The 17462-nt window shown below is 39.1% G+C and overlaps 1 protein-coding gene across 1 annotated transcript; it reads right to left on the minus strand.

Annotated features, from left to right (window-relative positions):
• Positions 1 to 99: 99 nt before the first annotated feature.
• PABPC1 (poly(A) binding protein cytoplasmic 1) lies at positions 100 to 16775 on the minus strand. The gene is made up of 15 exons (XM_061171285.1): positions 16067 to 16775; positions 12692 to 12885; positions 12374 to 12489; positions 10114 to 10253; positions 8723 to 8817; positions 8249 to 8386; positions 7938 to 8033; positions 4674 to 4946; positions 4355 to 4445; positions 3628 to 3738; positions 3391 to 3545; positions 2737 to 2821; positions 2070 to 2200; positions 1389 to 1482; positions 100 to 552 (listed from the first exon to the last, which is right to left on the minus strand). The coding sequence occupies exons 1-14, from the start codon at positions 16257 to 16259 to the stop codon at positions 1390 to 1392; spliced, it is 1911 nt and encodes a 636-aa protein (XP_061027268.1). The 5' UTR covers positions 16260 to 16775; the 3' UTR covers positions 100 to 552; position 1389.
• Positions 16776 to 17462: the final 687 nt, after the last annotated feature.

A 17462-nucleotide genomic window follows, 5' to 3' on the forward strand; every position in this document is an offset into this window, starting at 1 on the left:
CTTTCTCATGAAAGAGGTTCTTACACCAATTCCAGCTTATCACCTATTTACCCAAGCCAATTACAAAGAGAAATAAAATAGCATAACATGATCACTGTGCACTGTTTAAGGAATTTTTATTAAAGCAAGAATTTTATAATCCAAATTACGTTTCATTGCTCAGTTATCAATTCTGTTATTTAAAACAGAAGTGACATTCTGAGCTATGCCACAGTAAAGAATTAATTACAAAATTAAAGAAAGGAATGCTTTAAATTTTTGTACTTTGCTGAAAATTCTTTTTCCCAGGGTCTATAAAACATTAATTTGTTTTTATATTTTACTATTTTTTTGTTTTTTTTTTTGTTGTTTTTAAATCAATAAGTAATCTAGGACTAGCATTACGTTTGCTAGACCTGGCATTTGCTCGGTACATAAGGTTCAAAGTTTCCTTTCCTTTTTTTATTTATTTTATATTTTGCAATGTTTTTTTTTCCATAATATTTAAGTTTTTCGATGTTTAGGTATTTTTCTTCGGTGAAGCACGGGTTTCTTTTCGTGGTCCCTGATCATCTGTAAATGTGGGGGGAAAAAAGATTATAATCATCAAATTTAAGAGACAGAACTTAATGATTCCAACCACTAAAAAGAAAGGATCTTTACCTAAGTGACAGAGATGCTAATTATAGCTATAATGGCAGTCATATTACAATATATAAATGATTCCAATTAACATGTTACACACCTTAAATTTACAGTGTCATATGTCAAATATTTTAACAAAACAAGAAAAATGACAGGACCAATACTGGCACTTGTTAGTATTAAAGCCCTTGGCCAAATTCAGCCTGTTTACAGGCTGCTTCTGTAAAGCTCTACTGGACCACAGCCATACCCACTGGTTTACATGTTGTCTGTGGCTGTTCTCACGCTAACGGTGGAGCAGAGTAGCTTCAACATGTAACACGGCCCCCAAAGCCCCAACTACTTCCTATTTTACAGAAAAGCTTCGCCCATCCCTGGCTCTGGCTACACAGCTACATCACCCCATTTCTTGGGGGTAACGAAAGGCAACAGCAGAGGCCAAAAGGCAACTGTCATCGCTGCCACCCAAGAAAATGTATTAAGCTATGAAAAGTCCTCCAAGAATAGCTATACAGGGCCAACCCCTGTTACAGCCATTTAATACAAATTACTATACAAAATGCTTCAAAGGGCTCTGATCTTAAAAATTCAAGTCAATACCAGGGTTAACAGGTAAAGTTTCCTTTAATTCCTCTGTATCTCTACTCCTCTTCGAAAAATTTGCAATGTATTTGAATTAATGGTAAAATGAGTTTTTGCTATGTTTCAAAATATGCTCAAACTGTTAAAACAGAATAAGAAACAAACATAGGGGGCAGGCTCACTTTAAACAGTTGGAACCCCAGTGGCACTGTTAACTGCTTTCTGGGCAGCCTCTTTTGCTTGGTGGGCTTGTAGTACAGCTACAGCTTCATCAACCTGAAAAAAAGAAAAACTGGTTCTGAAAAATAATAATTAGACGATAATTTCAAATCGACAACACACAAATGTCCAACAAAGGCAAATGCCTTTCCTCAGATGAAAGTGGAAACAACTGTCATCGAAAAACATTCCAATTATATCCGTATCTTTTGGGTTCCATTCCACCACTGTTCTAGAATTATGAACCTCTTGCACTTCTTACTCTCTCCCCACCAAAAATCCCCCAAAGATGAGAATTATCAGCAAACATCCCTTTCTCCAATAAAGATGTAGCACAGTTAAGAGCACGAACGCTGGCGTTACACTGACTGGATTTGAAACCAAGCTCTGCCATTCACTAGCTGCTTTGTGAGCACTGGGCAAATTACTTAACCTCTCTATGCTTCAGTTTCCCCATCCATAAAATGGGGATAACAGCACCATAGATTATTATTAGGATTTTCAATTAATATTTATAAAGCTCTTAGAACTGTGCGTGACTTGCATAAAGCACTTATAAATGTCCTAGAAAATTAAGTTCCTATAAAACATCCTGGAATATGTACTATAAGAAGCTACTAGATAAATGATAAAATTTAAATTACTTTAGAACGGAGAGACTCTGGAGACTCAAGCATATGAAGAAGTTCTGAATTATCAATCTCCAACAACATGCCAGTGATTTTACCAGCAAGAGTAGGGTGCATGGCTTGAATTAGAGGAAAGAGCCGTTCACCTAGGAACAAAAACATTCAAACACTCCTTCAATCAAAAAAACAAAAAATTTTTAAGGCATCTACCATATTAAAACTGGGGTTTAAGAACCTTTTGTATACAGCAAATAAATGTTAACCCATAATCCACCATTTCATTATCTTTCATAAGATTGCTATAAAACGGATTAAGATCTACCACAAGGCAATTAATTCTTGGCAGTTGTCAGTTTGCCAAAAAAAAAGATGAACTGAAGCTATGTTTACTATTAAAGTGTTAAATCTGTGCTCAGGCAAAATCAAAGTGGTTTACTCATTTGGTTCAAATTCCTTCTTCCAAAAATGTGGCAAGGTACATGGCAAGCAATGCCCTATTACGCTATCAATCAAAGGCAACATTTTAATAGCTTTTCCAAGCAGACAAACTGTGCCATCATAATCATTCATGCCGATTCACATCCTGCCACCCTAGCTGTCATTTTTAGGTACAGAGGAGGTCTAAATGTCTTCCTATTTTCTAGTGTCTCTATAACTGACTGGGTGGGACAAAGGTACTTACCCAACATTTGCTTCTGTTCTTGAGGAGGGGCAGATGCCAACATGGAAGCAGTCAAAGGCTCCTGACCTTGTACATGAACAGCAGGCTAGAAAGAAAACGGGAAAATTCCTAAGTTTAAAAAGTACAGAAGTAATGGCAAGTACAAACACAGCCATCACTGGAAATTAACTGGATAAAGACTGTAATCTAAACATAAATAGAAGCTGAGTGATTCAGAAATACAGCCTAAGATAGCTATATTAACACCTAAGTGCTCAAGTATTATAAGCACAGGGGATGTTGAATTTTCTTTTTTATCTGGAGTATTCTTTGGAATCATACTTCTACTATGATCAACGACAATTTTGGTCCTAGGGTCAAAAAAAAAAAAAGGCAAGCCAAATCTCACAAACTAAACTTTATTTTACCCTTTCTTACAACTATGCCAAACAAAACCCTCATATCACATAAGTAATTCAGGATGAGGGACTGCTGAATGCTTGTCTAGTTCCTAGAGTATAGCACATAGAAGACATTTTTACATACTATCAATTAGTGGCACCTCAACAAGATGTTCTACATGGCTTAAGCTCTCATGTATCATACAGTTGTCTTCAATGTCTTTGACTGAGATCAAGGACTGTCATCTTTATAAAGAAATCATTAAATCCACACCTGCTGCATGGTAACTTGTGGCTGTGCGTTAAGATGTTGTTGAGGATTGCGAACTCCCGCAGCGTATTTATACTGTGGAACGGTGCGAACAGCAGGAGTAGCTGCAGCTGCAGCAGCTGCGGGACGTGGACCCATTGTCTGTGTTGATGTGTTAGCTAAAAAAAATAAAAAGATTTTCGTATTTATCTTGCTATTTCAAATTGGAGACCAACTTTTACAGGAAGGGTTAAGACTCACCAACACGCTGTGTTGACATGACTCGTGGAACCTGTGAAGAAGCTGGTCTCATAGTACTAAATGGTGGTCTAGGAGCGGCTGGGCGGATAGCACCGGGCATATTTTGGAATGCTACGTTTAAAGATATGAACACACATTAACTGGGAAAAACTCACCAAGTGTTCATGACGCTTTTTCAGAGCTGAGGTTTGCACAAAAGGCTATAGATGACCAAATATAAACAAATCATTTTTAAAAGCTTAGGCTCCTATATGCCATTTCTCCAGACTTAATCATATCAGAGCATCAGTAAATAAAAAATTTTCATTCATACAAGGACAAGTACTTATTAATATCTGAACATGATACATGAACCTGATTCTAAGTGTTCCTGCAATACAGCACTATTCCACAGGACAAGGTTGAAAATGCCTGGACCCTGGTCCTCATACATGGAACAAGATCTTTTAAAACTACTGCCTAACCAAATATGAAACTGAGTTGGATGCATTCCCGAACTTGTCATAAATGAAAATCAAAACAACATAGATATTGCTGTCTTAAGGAATGGTGAAACATTTCACAATTCTTGTTTAAAAACAAAATGCTAGGATCCCCAAAATGAACACCCATAAAAATAAACTATAAAAAGCAACAGCTAATATACCATTGGGCTATAACAGCTAATTCGTCTCATTTATGTTTTTAGTTCAAATACTTTGCAACCTTAAAAAAAGAAAAAGCTTACGATGAGGTCTGGCACCCTGAGCAGTCCAGCGAGGACTTGGTCTTAGTTGAGCAATCTGGCTAGGAGGGTAGTATGCAGCACGGTTCTGAGTCTGTAGAAAGCAAGCAAATGTATCAGCTAAAGAAAAAAGCAAATAATGCAACTAGTTATGCACTCAAAACATTTAGCAGGTCCTCACACTCTAAGCATTTTTCAAATCCAATCATAACTAACATCTCTTCATCTTAGGGCTTTATTTATTTTTTAGTGGGGCACAAAACATTCAAGATGACTGAAGAGGAAAACCTTCATGAGGTTTCTGTTCTCTTGTAAAACCTACCTGTGGGATAGCTGCCATGAAGTAACCTGAAGGAGGTGCTGGCTGGTAGGGGTTGATTACAGGGTTGGGCACAGCTCTTACACTTGCCATTCTCTGCATATACTGGTTAGTGAGGTGAGCCTGGCGCTCTTCTTTGCGCTGAGCTAAAGCTACATACAATGGCTTGGTGGCCACAATTCTACCATTCATTTCTGTAACTGCTTTAGTGGCTTCTTCTGGGGAGGAGAAACACACAAATCCAAACCCTTTGCTGCGACCACCCTCCATCATAACCTATTAAAAGAAAATGGAAGAAACCACATGATTAATGCAATGGTAGGATGAGGCACAAAAAGCAGAGTATCAACTATAGCCACCGACTCACATTTAACTAAATCCTGTCAATGCTTTCATCTTTTTTTCCCACAATTTTTCCCTTGATATCCGAATATTAAGGGTAAATACATGCATGCATCATCCCAGCCAAGCAAAAGAAGTAAAGGGGTGGAAGTACAATAGCAACTTTGTAAAAGTTTTAGATTTTCAATATTAAGGTTTAATTTCTAAGTACAATCAAGGCCTGCTAAATTTTAGCACCACTAAAAACATGCACAATTAAAATTTGACTATTCTAGCAATTCGAGCTGACAAGATGCTTTATTACTCGTTAGAGGGGAGGAAGAAGCAGTTGAATATCATAATATCCACATTTTAAAATTAAAATTTCACATTCAAGACCGTAAGGGCCATAAATACTGGGGTATAAACAATATTCAGGAAGCTCACAATGACTCAGAAATCTTTTAAACAAGCAATGAGGAGATGCGAAGAACTTCTCAGTAGCCCTGCAATATACATAAGCATGCTATACAGCTATATTAAACAGCACGCTGGTGGCACAGAACAAATAAAACAGCAATCAAACAGAGACCAATGATCTCACATAAATGTGGAATCAAAAGAACAAAACCAACAACTGGGCTCAAGGATACACAGAATAGACTGGTGGTTGCCAGAAAGGTACTGGGTGAAGGTGGCTAAAAAGTACAAACTCCCAGGTATAAAGCAAGTCATGGGGTCGTATTGTACAGCATGGGGACTACAGAAAATACTGTGCTATACATCTGAAAGTTGCTGAGAGTAGATCTTTACAGTTACCATTACAAGAAAAAAAATGTTTAACTATGGTAATGAATGTTAACTAGACTTACTGTGATCACTTTGCAGTATATACAAATATCAAACAATTATGTTGTACACTTGAATATGTTTTATGTCAATTATATCTCAAAAAACAGAGTCCAGAAACATACCCATGCAATTATGGGAACTTCGTATGTTAAAGCTTACATTTTAAAACAGTGGGGAAAAGACGGACTTTGGATTATCTAGTACGTGGTACAAAGGGATAATTCTGAATTAACTTAGAGCTCTTATTCACATCACATTGAAAAAAATCAAATTGCCAGATAAGATTCTGTAGCTGAACATAAGATGCAAAAATACAGGGAAAATCTAAGATGACAAAAGACCCCCAAAGTCCTAAGTGGAAGACTTGGAGAAAATACTTGCAACATAAAACAAAGCGCTGACATGAAATTTCCCCTAAATCAATAAAGATAACCAATGCAGTATAAAAATATGCAAAGAATAGGCTAAACAAGTAAACACATAAAAAGTACATCTCATTTGAAAAGATGCATACCACTTTCTACTAAATTGACAAGACTAGTAGTAATTTAATTTGTTCACCCTTTTTGGGACAATTCAGTTGTATGAATTTTAAATACACACACCCACTAACCAGAAACTTCAATTCTTGAACTTCAGAAATACTGGTATGTGTGCAAAGATGTATGTATAAAGATGTTTATTAGAGTGGTGGGTCTAACACTGTTAGCATGCAAAGCAAACCAAATGACCAATAATACAGGCATAGTAGAATAAGTTATGGTACATCTATACCATGAATATTCAGCCCTTAGCGAAAAATGAGAAAAAGCCTGAAATAAATATGTACCTAGATCTGTTAAATAAAAAGACAAGTTGCAGAATAGGTATACTATGATCCTGTTTTATAAAAACTGTTTATACGTATACAAAAAGTATACAAGCATGGAAAATTATCTGGAAAGGCCAAGCAAACTCCTTTTGAAGACTGAACATGAAAAATGGAAGGGTCACCTTTTTCCACTTCTGTCTTGACCAATTTGTTTTTCAGCAAGCATTATCAAATTAACGTAATGACCTCCTCTCCCAGAATTCCTGCGAAAACTTTTTCACCTCCTTGCCAACAGCGATATGATCCACAAAGGACTTTTTGAAAAGGACTTAATAAAGACCCTCCTTTGTAAAACATGCATGCTTCTTCATACATTCAAAATAAACTGATGCACAATATTCAATTTAAATGATTTTCAGGGAACATACTGAGGATAAACAAACTCAGGAATAGATTCTATCATACTCCAGGTTGTCTTACAAAAGCACAGGCTGAATGAAACAGAAGACAACTACATCACTTGCATTTTTATGTGTATTCCTCTACTATGCTCCTTAACATTCTATCGTAGAAGTTCCCTCGGTCAATGGGGTTGCAGAGTAGAAAGATCAGCCACGAGGTCACTCCAGAGCACTCAGTTTTAATTTTTCCTGTTCTCTTTTGAGAATCTGTTTAAAGTTTTAGATACTCTTCCCACCCCTCAAGGTACATACATACAGAACTTTAAATACAGAAGGATTCTTGGGCCATGGACACCAGAAAAAACACCTAAAGTAGAGGTTCTTATATCAAAATTCCAGAATTTAGACTAGAATCTTACTGTTGTATTTCTTAATTTCTGATTTCAAGTAAAAGCAAACACGATCTCTACCTTTACTGTTAGGGGGCTTTAAGTTTGACTCCCCAGAGTGAATTCTGTAAGCAAATATAGATTAGCTCAAATAGTAACAATTACAGTTCCCTAATAAGTTGCTTTCTTTAACCAGTAAAATAACTAGTTTAACAGAGAACAGAACAGTGCATATCATGTGATGATCGATCACTATGGTCATCAAATGCAGCCTTTCCAGCCACGTCAAATCTGAATATAAGTTTTTGAAGTAATGAAGCAAAGATATGATTTTCTGAAAAATGAAAGGCTGATTTTTTAGAGAAAAGAAAAAACGATTTGACCATTCATTTATAAAGAAAAACACTCCATATGAAATATAAAATTTATATACATATATCCATGGGCATGGGTTTTTCCCACATCTTAAAAAAAAGTGCATCATATGCTTTACCTTTGCACTAGTGATTGTACCAAACGGAGAAAACTCTTTCCGGAGACGTTCATCATCAATACCATCATCAAGATTTTTCACATAAAGGTTAACACCCTAAAAAAAAAATAAAATAAAATAAAGAAAAAAAATTTAGAAAAAGGAAAAAGAAAACCATAGTGGTACTTAAGCATACTTCCTATTATCTTATCCCATGTTTCCTCTCCTTTTCCCCTCTCAAACCCTCCAGTTACCTGTCAGTAACTGAAATGAACATAAAATAGGTTTCCTCATCCCTGTCTTATTTTTGCTCTTTCAGTTAAAAAATGAACCTGGTATCTGGTGATCCTATCTTGCTTCATCTGTTCAAATTTGCGCTTAAGTTCCGTCTGCCGTTCCACTTTTTTCTGGGCTCGACCAACGTAAATTTGTTTTCCATTGAGCTCCTTTCCGTTCATCTCATCCACAGCCTTACAAAGACCACAAAATTTTAATTACTAACTTGCAATATATAAATTCATTTTTTAACAATAAAGAAAATTTGTTAGATTATAAAAGCTAAAGATGGACCCACCATAAAAACTAAATTTTGAGGTTTTAAGACAATAGAGGTTTTCAATTTATACTCTCAAAATATATAAAATGCAAGTAATTCAAAACAATACATGTGGAGATGAACATGTAGACTAGCCGTTGGTATGCATGTGTATTTCAATGCAAGAGCAACTCAACTTTATACCCCCACATCTTACTATAAAATACAGAAAAACCCACACTGCCTTTGGTTAGTATATTTTAAGTCTTACTTTCTGTGCATCTTCATGCCTTTCAAAGCTTACAAATCCAAAACCTTTGGATTTTCCACTCTCATCGGTCATTACTTTCACACTTAAGGCAGGTCCTAAAAAAAATTTTTTTAATGATTCAAAGGTATTCCATACAACAATTAGTTTATACATTTCAAGTTTCAATACACAAACAAAGCCATGAAAAAAATATAAAAATGGGGATTAAAAAAAAACCTCCAAGCCTCCAGAAATGTATTCCTCCTATAACCACCCTCTTCTCTCCCACCATGGGCACTAAATATTCTCTTAAAGACCCTTTATTTCTACTAAGAAGCTAAGTAAATACTCTATTCCCTGAAACACTCCTCCTTCCATTTAAGGAGGTATGTTTTAGACAAATGTAAATGATGATGAAGTTTTATTCTTAGCATTAGTACAAAACAGATGCATTATTTTAAAACAATTTGCTTTTCTTTAAGAATTTTTAAGCCTTGGCCCACTTGATTTTCAACAAGGAGTAGAGGAAACACGGGGTTTGACCTTTGACATAGCAGAAGCACCTGGAGGAGGTGGCATGTTTCTGAAGACACATATTCCCCCCCACACCCCCTCAAATAAAACAGACTTAACTGAAGTGGTCAGTATTATCTCAGGTAGGTGGGGAAAAAAGATTAAAAATCACATCTGACTACAGAGAATCTGCAAGATGTATGGGCACACATCAACTGTTTAGAGGGTTCAATGTGGCATGCCAGCTTGGCAATAGTAAAGTATTAGATTTCCTCATTCTTTGATTTGGAATGCTTTTAAAAAGGGGACACCTATTTAAGTTAAACAAAAAGGAAAGCAAAGGTAAGGGGCAAGTAAATCACCTGCAAGAGTACAATTTAAAGTTCGTTTTCTGATCAGCTACACAACTATCTAAAGTGAGACCGGTTACACACTTCACGGGAAAATCTGGATCTTTGTCTTTAAAAGTCATTATTTTAAATTGCTCAAACATGATGCTGAGACTGGCCAAATATCCTAAAGCTGGCCAGCTTTCCTGTCCCATAATTAAAGACTACATTCCAACCTAAGTTGGCTGTGTCTCATGCAATGCCTCTGATGAGATGGGATCTGTTAGTGCATAAATCCAGCACAATTTCTTAACATAGCAAAAGCTTTTAAAATCTGTTCCAATTACGCAGTCACACCTTACGGTGCTAATACAATGCTATTAACCTTTAAACTGGATAGAATTTTATTTATAAGCTAGTATAATCGACTATCAGTAGCTTAATCCAAATAACTACAATATTTTAAAATACGTGAAGTCCCATTTATTTCTTTAGTATAAAATATTAGCCAAAACTAACATTGAACAATTACTCAGAACTGAGTATAAAAATTTAATTCAGACACATTACCGAACTTGCCAAAGAGATCCTTCAGGCGCTCATCATCCATGTCTTCTCCAAAGTTCTTGATGTAAACATTGGTGAACTCTTTTGCCCTCGCTCCGAGTTCTGCTTCTCGTTCCTTACGAGACTTAAATCGTCCAACAAATCTAATAAAATAGATAAGAACTATAAAGTTAGGTTCTATTTTATCAAGTTCAGGTTAATTAAGCCTGATGGTTGACTCTGTAATAGTTACTGGTAATTTCAGAATCTCTAATAAAAAGCAAACTATAAAACAGAAATAGGGCCTTAAGTGAAATGTGAGAACAAACCTCTTAACTATAATCACGAAAAAGAACATTTTTCTTAATGCACACTCCTCTCCCTTCCTTCTAGCTAACCTAGGGTTAAGAAGATTACGTCCAGCAATACAAACTAGTGGAGTATGCCTGCACTACGCCAGTGAAAAGACAGAAAAGCTTTTATCGTTGCTGTTTCAACATGGCTCTTGCACTTTGTTTGCAATCTCCTAAAATATAAATTTAAGCTACCGAATTCTGTACTCTAACGGCCTGGAAAAAATTTCTTTGCAGCATTATCAACAAAATGTGTTTTAAAAATTGAGGTTTTCCCTAAAAGTAGTACATGTGCCGTTAAAGAATATAATATACATCAAAAAACCATCGCCCATAATCCCACCCAAATCATGACTGACTTTTCGTAGGCCTTTTTGTTCCCTGTGCTTAAGAACGTTAGTCCAGCACAATTCCTTTCCATAGGAGACACCTACATTTTATTCCCTTAGCCGCACCCCACACCTCCCCCCACCCATATGGTGCGGCTTCTCCATGCAATTAGTTTTATAAATGTTCTCAGTGGGAACATGATATTCCATTGTGGACAACAAAACTTTCTTTTGTAAATAATGCCGCAACGTTATGAAACTTTGTTATTTGTTCTTAGGATAGAGTTGCAGAAATCATGGCAGCTCGAAAGGTATATAAATGATCTTAAGTTTATACCTACAAACTGCTTTCCAAAAAGGGTTATATCATTTTATACTCAAAAAACAGCAATAAATCAAGTTCTTTACTTAATCTAGACCTCCACCAGCGGTAGCCATTCTTTTTTTTCCCCTAAAGCACTGCTGACAAGCAAAAGATAGTTTCATCTCTGAATACTAATGATGCTGAACATTTTTCTCACTTAAAGATATATTATTTTTAAGAATTAGCCTTTGTAAACATTGTTCCCACTGAGGAGTTGCTGGTTTTCTTAGACTTGTATGGGGTTCTTTACATACTACAAAGTCTTTCCTTAATCATGTAATTGACGGAACTCACAACAGGTAACACCATGTGCATGACTCCTCCATGTACAGACTGACCATACCACTTGATGCAGATTTATGAGAACCACACCTTAAGAGTGATGCAGTTGACCTGTAAGAACCAAACCCAATTTGCATGCCATCACTGCAGTTTACATGAGCTCACAGCTCACTTACAATATGACCTCACAGCTGCATTTGCCTAATTAAGCAAAATCCACTGGCACTGAGGATAAAATTGAGATTTGTAATTTCTTTGGGCTCATAAAATCTGTATTTTTAAAACTTGTAGCAGAAAGTCTTATAGAGGTTTTATCAGTGTCATTGTTTTAAAAGTTTGCAACTTTTAAGAACAAGTTTATTTCAGAAAAGATTAATCATGAAGACTTCTGGTTTAATTACGATTTATCTTTACATGGGGAAGGGAGCCAAAAGGTGTTGAAACAACAATTATGACAATCTTTAAACTCCATCCATAAACTGTGGGAGTAAAGCCAAGCAGAGAGTCACCCTGGGCTCTGAATTTAGACCACTGGGTTTGTATCGCAGTTTATCTATCTGTCATACCAGCATGTAAATACAGGCAAGTTATTTTAGCTTCAGCTTTGAATGTAAAAGGGGCTAATTACTACCTTGGGAATTATGATTAAGTTTCTGCCTGGATTTCTAGTTTTTCAACTAATATGCACTTATTTTTGAAAAAGCTTTATATTCCAGCATACCTATCTTCTGCTGTTTCTTTTCTGTTTGAATGCTGACCAGCTGTATTAATTCACTGTTACTTGTATGTTACACTGAATGTGGAGAAAAGACAATTATAAAATCTACCAAGATGTGGTTTATTAATTTTCACTTTAGCTGTATCTCTTTTAAGAGCACAAATATATTACTTGTAAAATGCATGAATTGAACTATTAAAAGCATCTGAAGTATGATTAACTAAATATTTATACTTACACTTTGCGATCATTTAGAAGCATCCCATTCATTTTTTCAATAGCTCTTTCAGCTGCTTCTTGTGTCTCAAAATGCACAAATCCATAACCCTTGGAACCATTTTCATCACAAACCACCTAGGGAAAAATGTGTAATAATTTTTCATTACTTGCTATTGATTTAGCATTTTTCCAGTATTCAGAGATAACTTGTCAGCTACCTAACCTGGGCATTTGGGAAATAAAGATAGCCATTAACACAGAGCATGGTTGCTATCTTCAAGAATAAACTACAATTAAACTAAAACACTGTATGTTTACCTGTCATATTTTTGCTTACCTTACATGAAAGGATGTTACCAAAAGCAGAAAATGTATCATACAGTGCTTTATTATCAATGGATTTGTCCAAATTTTTAATGAATATGTTGCCCACTCCACTTTTGCGAAGTGATGGATCACGCTGAGACCACATAATGCGTACTGGCTTGCCCTTTATAACATCAAAATTCATGGTGTCCAAAGCACGCTCCGCTGCAGGAAGGACATTTTCAAAATAAATATTATTTCAAAACTTTTACAGCCCGCTTAAATTTATATAAACTATTGTGGAGGGAACAGTAGGGCACATGGTCCCTCTACCTCTTTAAATGTCAAGACAGCTGAACCTTACCTCATACCAGTCTAGATTTAAATGGTACAACGCAAAAAGAGAAGACAAATATCAAAAAACCCCAAATTTCCCACGTTAATTTGTTAATGGATGACGTATCGTTAAGAACTAACTTATTTCTGAAACAACCTCTTCCTTTAATTGCCATGAAATTTAAAAGCACCTTTTTGTTCCTAGTCAACTGTAAAAGCGAGATTCCCCTTCACAATCTGCTTAATAAGCAATATAAAAGACAGTAAGCAATTGTAGATTATCCACAAGCAGAGCAGTTTATGGATTTTCAAGCATTTTAACTTCTTCTCTATTACTTGTCAAAATTGTTTCTTGCTTATCACTGTCAATACTGTACAAAAATTAGTCCATTTTCTAAAAAAAAAAAAAAAAAAAAAAAAAAATTCCTGATTTATTGGGGGGATTTCAGTGATTCATGGCACAATTCCTATGGCCATGTTTAAAAAAAAAAAAAAGAAAGGCTTTTATCCATTCAGAAAGACTTGAATCAGGCTTTCAAAAACTAAAGTGAAGTTGGACGTACTTAGCTATGTAACACAAAACTTTTGAAATACCAGGTCTACGATAGTCACAATTCACTTTCAATGCTTTATTTACATATAAAACCAATTTTATCTTAGATCACTCATTTACTTAATAACTGATGATTAATCAATTATTTCTGAATAGTGCTAGAAAATTTCAAAATCTACCCTATGATTACATCTATGAAGGATCAAATTATGTGCACCCGTACCATTAAAGAAACACTTATTACAGAAGTTTAGACTCTAAATGGAAAAATATATCATTAAGTAGAAAAGACTAGTCCCTAAAGAGTGGGAACACACAGTCCACTTGAAGTCCTGAAACACCAATTTTCACAAATTCCATGCTAGTGTTAACTGTAAAATTAGTGAGAGGACAAATTTTCCAGCCACTTCTTTCTATAAATGAAAGTTTTAGTTTCTAGAAGATAGTGACAAACAACTGTCAGCTCATTTATCAATTGACCACGCCTACTCAGCTCCCCTAGTTTTTTAGCTGACTCTGCTTGAGCTTCTTTTGAATGAGTCACCTCTTCCTGTTAAATTGGAAACTGGTCACTTTCAGAAGCTATTCTACAAATACATCAATGTAGCAATAAATAAGGGGGAGAAAAAAACGGAAACCACTGAAAATAATATTTGGAAAGACAATAATTTGTAATATATAGAAATGAAATAAATGGAAGATGGAAAAATGCTACCTTCTTTTGAGTAGTTACAATACTGGCCTACTGCAATAGATGGATAATACACAGTGAGTGTACTGTAACCACAGTAACCTGAAGTTCACCTTTTCTAACCCCAAGAAATTTTAAAAATTGTTTTTTTCAGATTTAAAATTGTTAAATTTAGAAAGAATAACAGCCACTTTCAGAAGTTTACATTTCATGCTCTCTAGAATTTGTCCAAGTTTTCTCTATCAACTCTTCAGTTTGTGATTATCTGCCCCCAAATTATCTTCCTTGATATTTCATTCAGCGACAAATCTTGACCAGAGTTGGGAGGAACCGTTATGGAGTGACATTTGGAGCTACTGCCTACAGAGCAAAAGGGCAGAAAACCTGCAGTGCAGTTTTACAACTTCGGGCTTGCTGTCACTCAATAGCCTGCCTACCCAAAAATCTCAGTATTAACTTTACCTAGTGAAAAACTGATCACTAAATAACTCCAGATCTGTTAATGAAATAAAAGTTTCAATTCCACCTTTAAGGCCTTTCCTACAAAAATAAAAATAAATTCCTTATATTTTGTAACACTTGACATATATTCAAGTAGCCAGGGGAAAAAAGGGCAAAAGTGGACCATAAAATCAAGTGAAAATGACTTTTGCAAGTCAATTGATCCAGATATAAAGAAAAATCCTGGCAAGTCATCAGGTCACATATCTGTTTGCCAAATTTTGGATTTTTTTGCAAACTGTTTAACTTTACTTTAAAAATACAAGGTTAGCTGTGTCTTTTTCCCCATAAATTTCAAGCTGACTCTAGTGCTCAATCATTCCCCATGATGTATGGATATTCTGGACTACTTTAAAAAAAAAGGAAACCACCACTAGAATGCCACATAAGTATAAGAGTCCAGTCCACACGACACCCACAAGTAACATTTTCCAGTCAAAATTGGTGACGGCATTTTTAAGTAAAATCCTTCAAAACCATAGAAACTATTTCAGAGGAAAAACAATATTCCGAACCAATTACCAGTACTACGAAACTAACTCGATTAAAACAATCACAACTACCTAAATAGCCTGAGAAAACGATGGCCTCCAAAAGGGTTCTCTTCCACATCCCCTCCCTCCTAACCTGCTGTTAAGAGTGAGAAATGTCTGAACTAGGGGAAAAACCCCAATGCACGTCTCACTGGTAGTTTATACTTCCAGAGCCATCAGTCACTGACAAGTTATTAAGAACGGAATCAGAAGCCTGATGACCACCACCAGACCACCATATTAACTTTATTCTAAGTCCCCGTGGCTCCCCCAGGCGATTGGGCCAGTAGCCGGAACAGGCCTCGGGCCTGTGAGGTTACAGGGTTCAACACGTGGTATTTTCCGAGCAACGAAATGCACTTCCTGGGGCGTCCTGGGGCGCCGGCAAGAGCCTCGGGCGGTGGGAGCGCCTCCACCTATTACCGGAAAAGGGGGCTCGGCGCTCAACACCCCAGAATCCCGCAGCTACTGGCGGGAGCGTCGTGTTAAAACCCATTCTCACCCACCCTCCCGGCGCGTTATCACCCTAAAGTTTGAGAGCGGCTGAGGCCGAGAAAATGGTCGCAAAGGAGGAAGTGGCCCGGCGTAAGAGGGGCGTGCGGCTGCCGGCAGCGCGGGTCCCTGCGGGCACGGGGAACCGGGGTACTGGCGCCCAAGCCTCACCCCGCTGGCCCCGGGGAGGGCTGGTGACATGCCCTCCTGCCCCCTCCCCCCGGGCCCGCCGGCCTAACCCGCCCGCTGCCGCCGCCTGAGCCTCATGGCCGCCCGCCCGCCGTCGGGCCCGGCTCTCACCGTCTGCCGGCTGCTGGAAGTTCACATACGCGTAGCCCAAAGAGCGGCGGGTGATCATGTCCCTGCAGACCCGGATGGAGAGGATGGGCCCGGCCGGGCTGAACTTCTCATAGAGCATCGCCTCGGTCACGTCGGGGTGTAGGTCCCCCACGTAGAGCGAGGCCATGGGGTAGCTGGGGGCGCTGGGGTTCATCTCGGCACGGCTGCCCGCAGGGCCACAGGCCGCGACCTTTCCGTGAGAGGAGAAGAGCGAGTGCTGGGGTCGCGGGCTGGAGCCGGGGGGAGGGGAGCGGGGGCAAGCGCAGAGGGACAAAAATCAACCGGAATCGAAAACTACTCAACAGCCGCAGAACGGAGTCGATCCGCTGCCGCTGGCTGCTGGCTGCCAGCTGCCGGCTGGGGAGCGAGGGTGGCGGTGTCGGGTCCGGGCAGCGGGAAGGCCTCGGTCTCTTGGTTCCTTCTTGGAGCTGCTGCGGGGCCGCGGGCGGGCGGGTCGGTCTCGGTTGCTTCACCGGGTTATTTTATAAAACAGGAAGAAAAAAAAATAAAAGTCTCCGGCGGGGGAGACGCGGATTTTTTGTAAATTTTTTTTGGGTTTTTTAAAAGATTTTTTAAGATTTTTTTTGGATTTTTTTAATAATAAATGTGTGTTCCGAGGCCGGAGCACACACTCCGCACTCTCAGCACTAACCGCCGGGGAGAAGGGGAAGCACCGCCTCCTGCACCCTCTACTTATACCCCGCGCCGCACTCGCCCCGCCCCCGCGCGTCTGACGCCAGGGCCCTACGCGAGCGTCAGCGCCGGAGGAGGAGGAGAAAAGGAGGCGAGGGGGAGGAGGAAAAAGAAAACAGGAGGAGGAAAGAGCAAAGAGGAAGGGAGAGGTGGCGGAGGCGGCCGCTGCGGGGGTGGGGGTGGGGCTGGGGCGGAGGGGCGGGGCTTCTGCGCACGCGCCGCGGCCGGGGGGGCGGGGCCCATGCGGCGTAGGGCCCGTGGGGGAAGGGAGGGCTGGATTGCCGGCTGCTCTCCGAGGAGTTGGGTGGGACGGCTCTTCCTCCCACACATCCCACCCCACCTCCACCCGGGAGAAGCGTTAACCCGTCACCGAGGCGGTGGGCGGCGCGCGGGGCTTCCGGGTTTCTCGGCTCCAACCACCCCCCCCACGTGCATGGCCACCCGGGCCACTTCGCGCGGCAGCCAGGCCTGCTCCACTCGCATCCGCCCCTGAGGGACGCTGGGCACGGGTGGACCGGTATGATCCCTTTCAGGCCCAGTTTCCGAAACGTGGGTGAAATGAGCCAGGGCTGGCTCCCCAGTTCTCCTACCGGACCGCACTACGAGTCCCAGCGGGCAGCGCCGCCACGCGCCTCGGCCGCAGAAGCGGTGCCTGCTGGGAGCT

Source organism: Eubalaena glacialis, chromosome 17, assembly GCF_028564815.1.
Source record: "Eubalaena glacialis isolate mEubGla1 chromosome 17, mEubGla1.1.hap2.+ XY, whole genome shotgun sequence".
NCBI lineage: Eukaryota > Metazoa > Chordata > Mammalia > Artiodactyla > Balaenidae > Eubalaena > Eubalaena glacialis.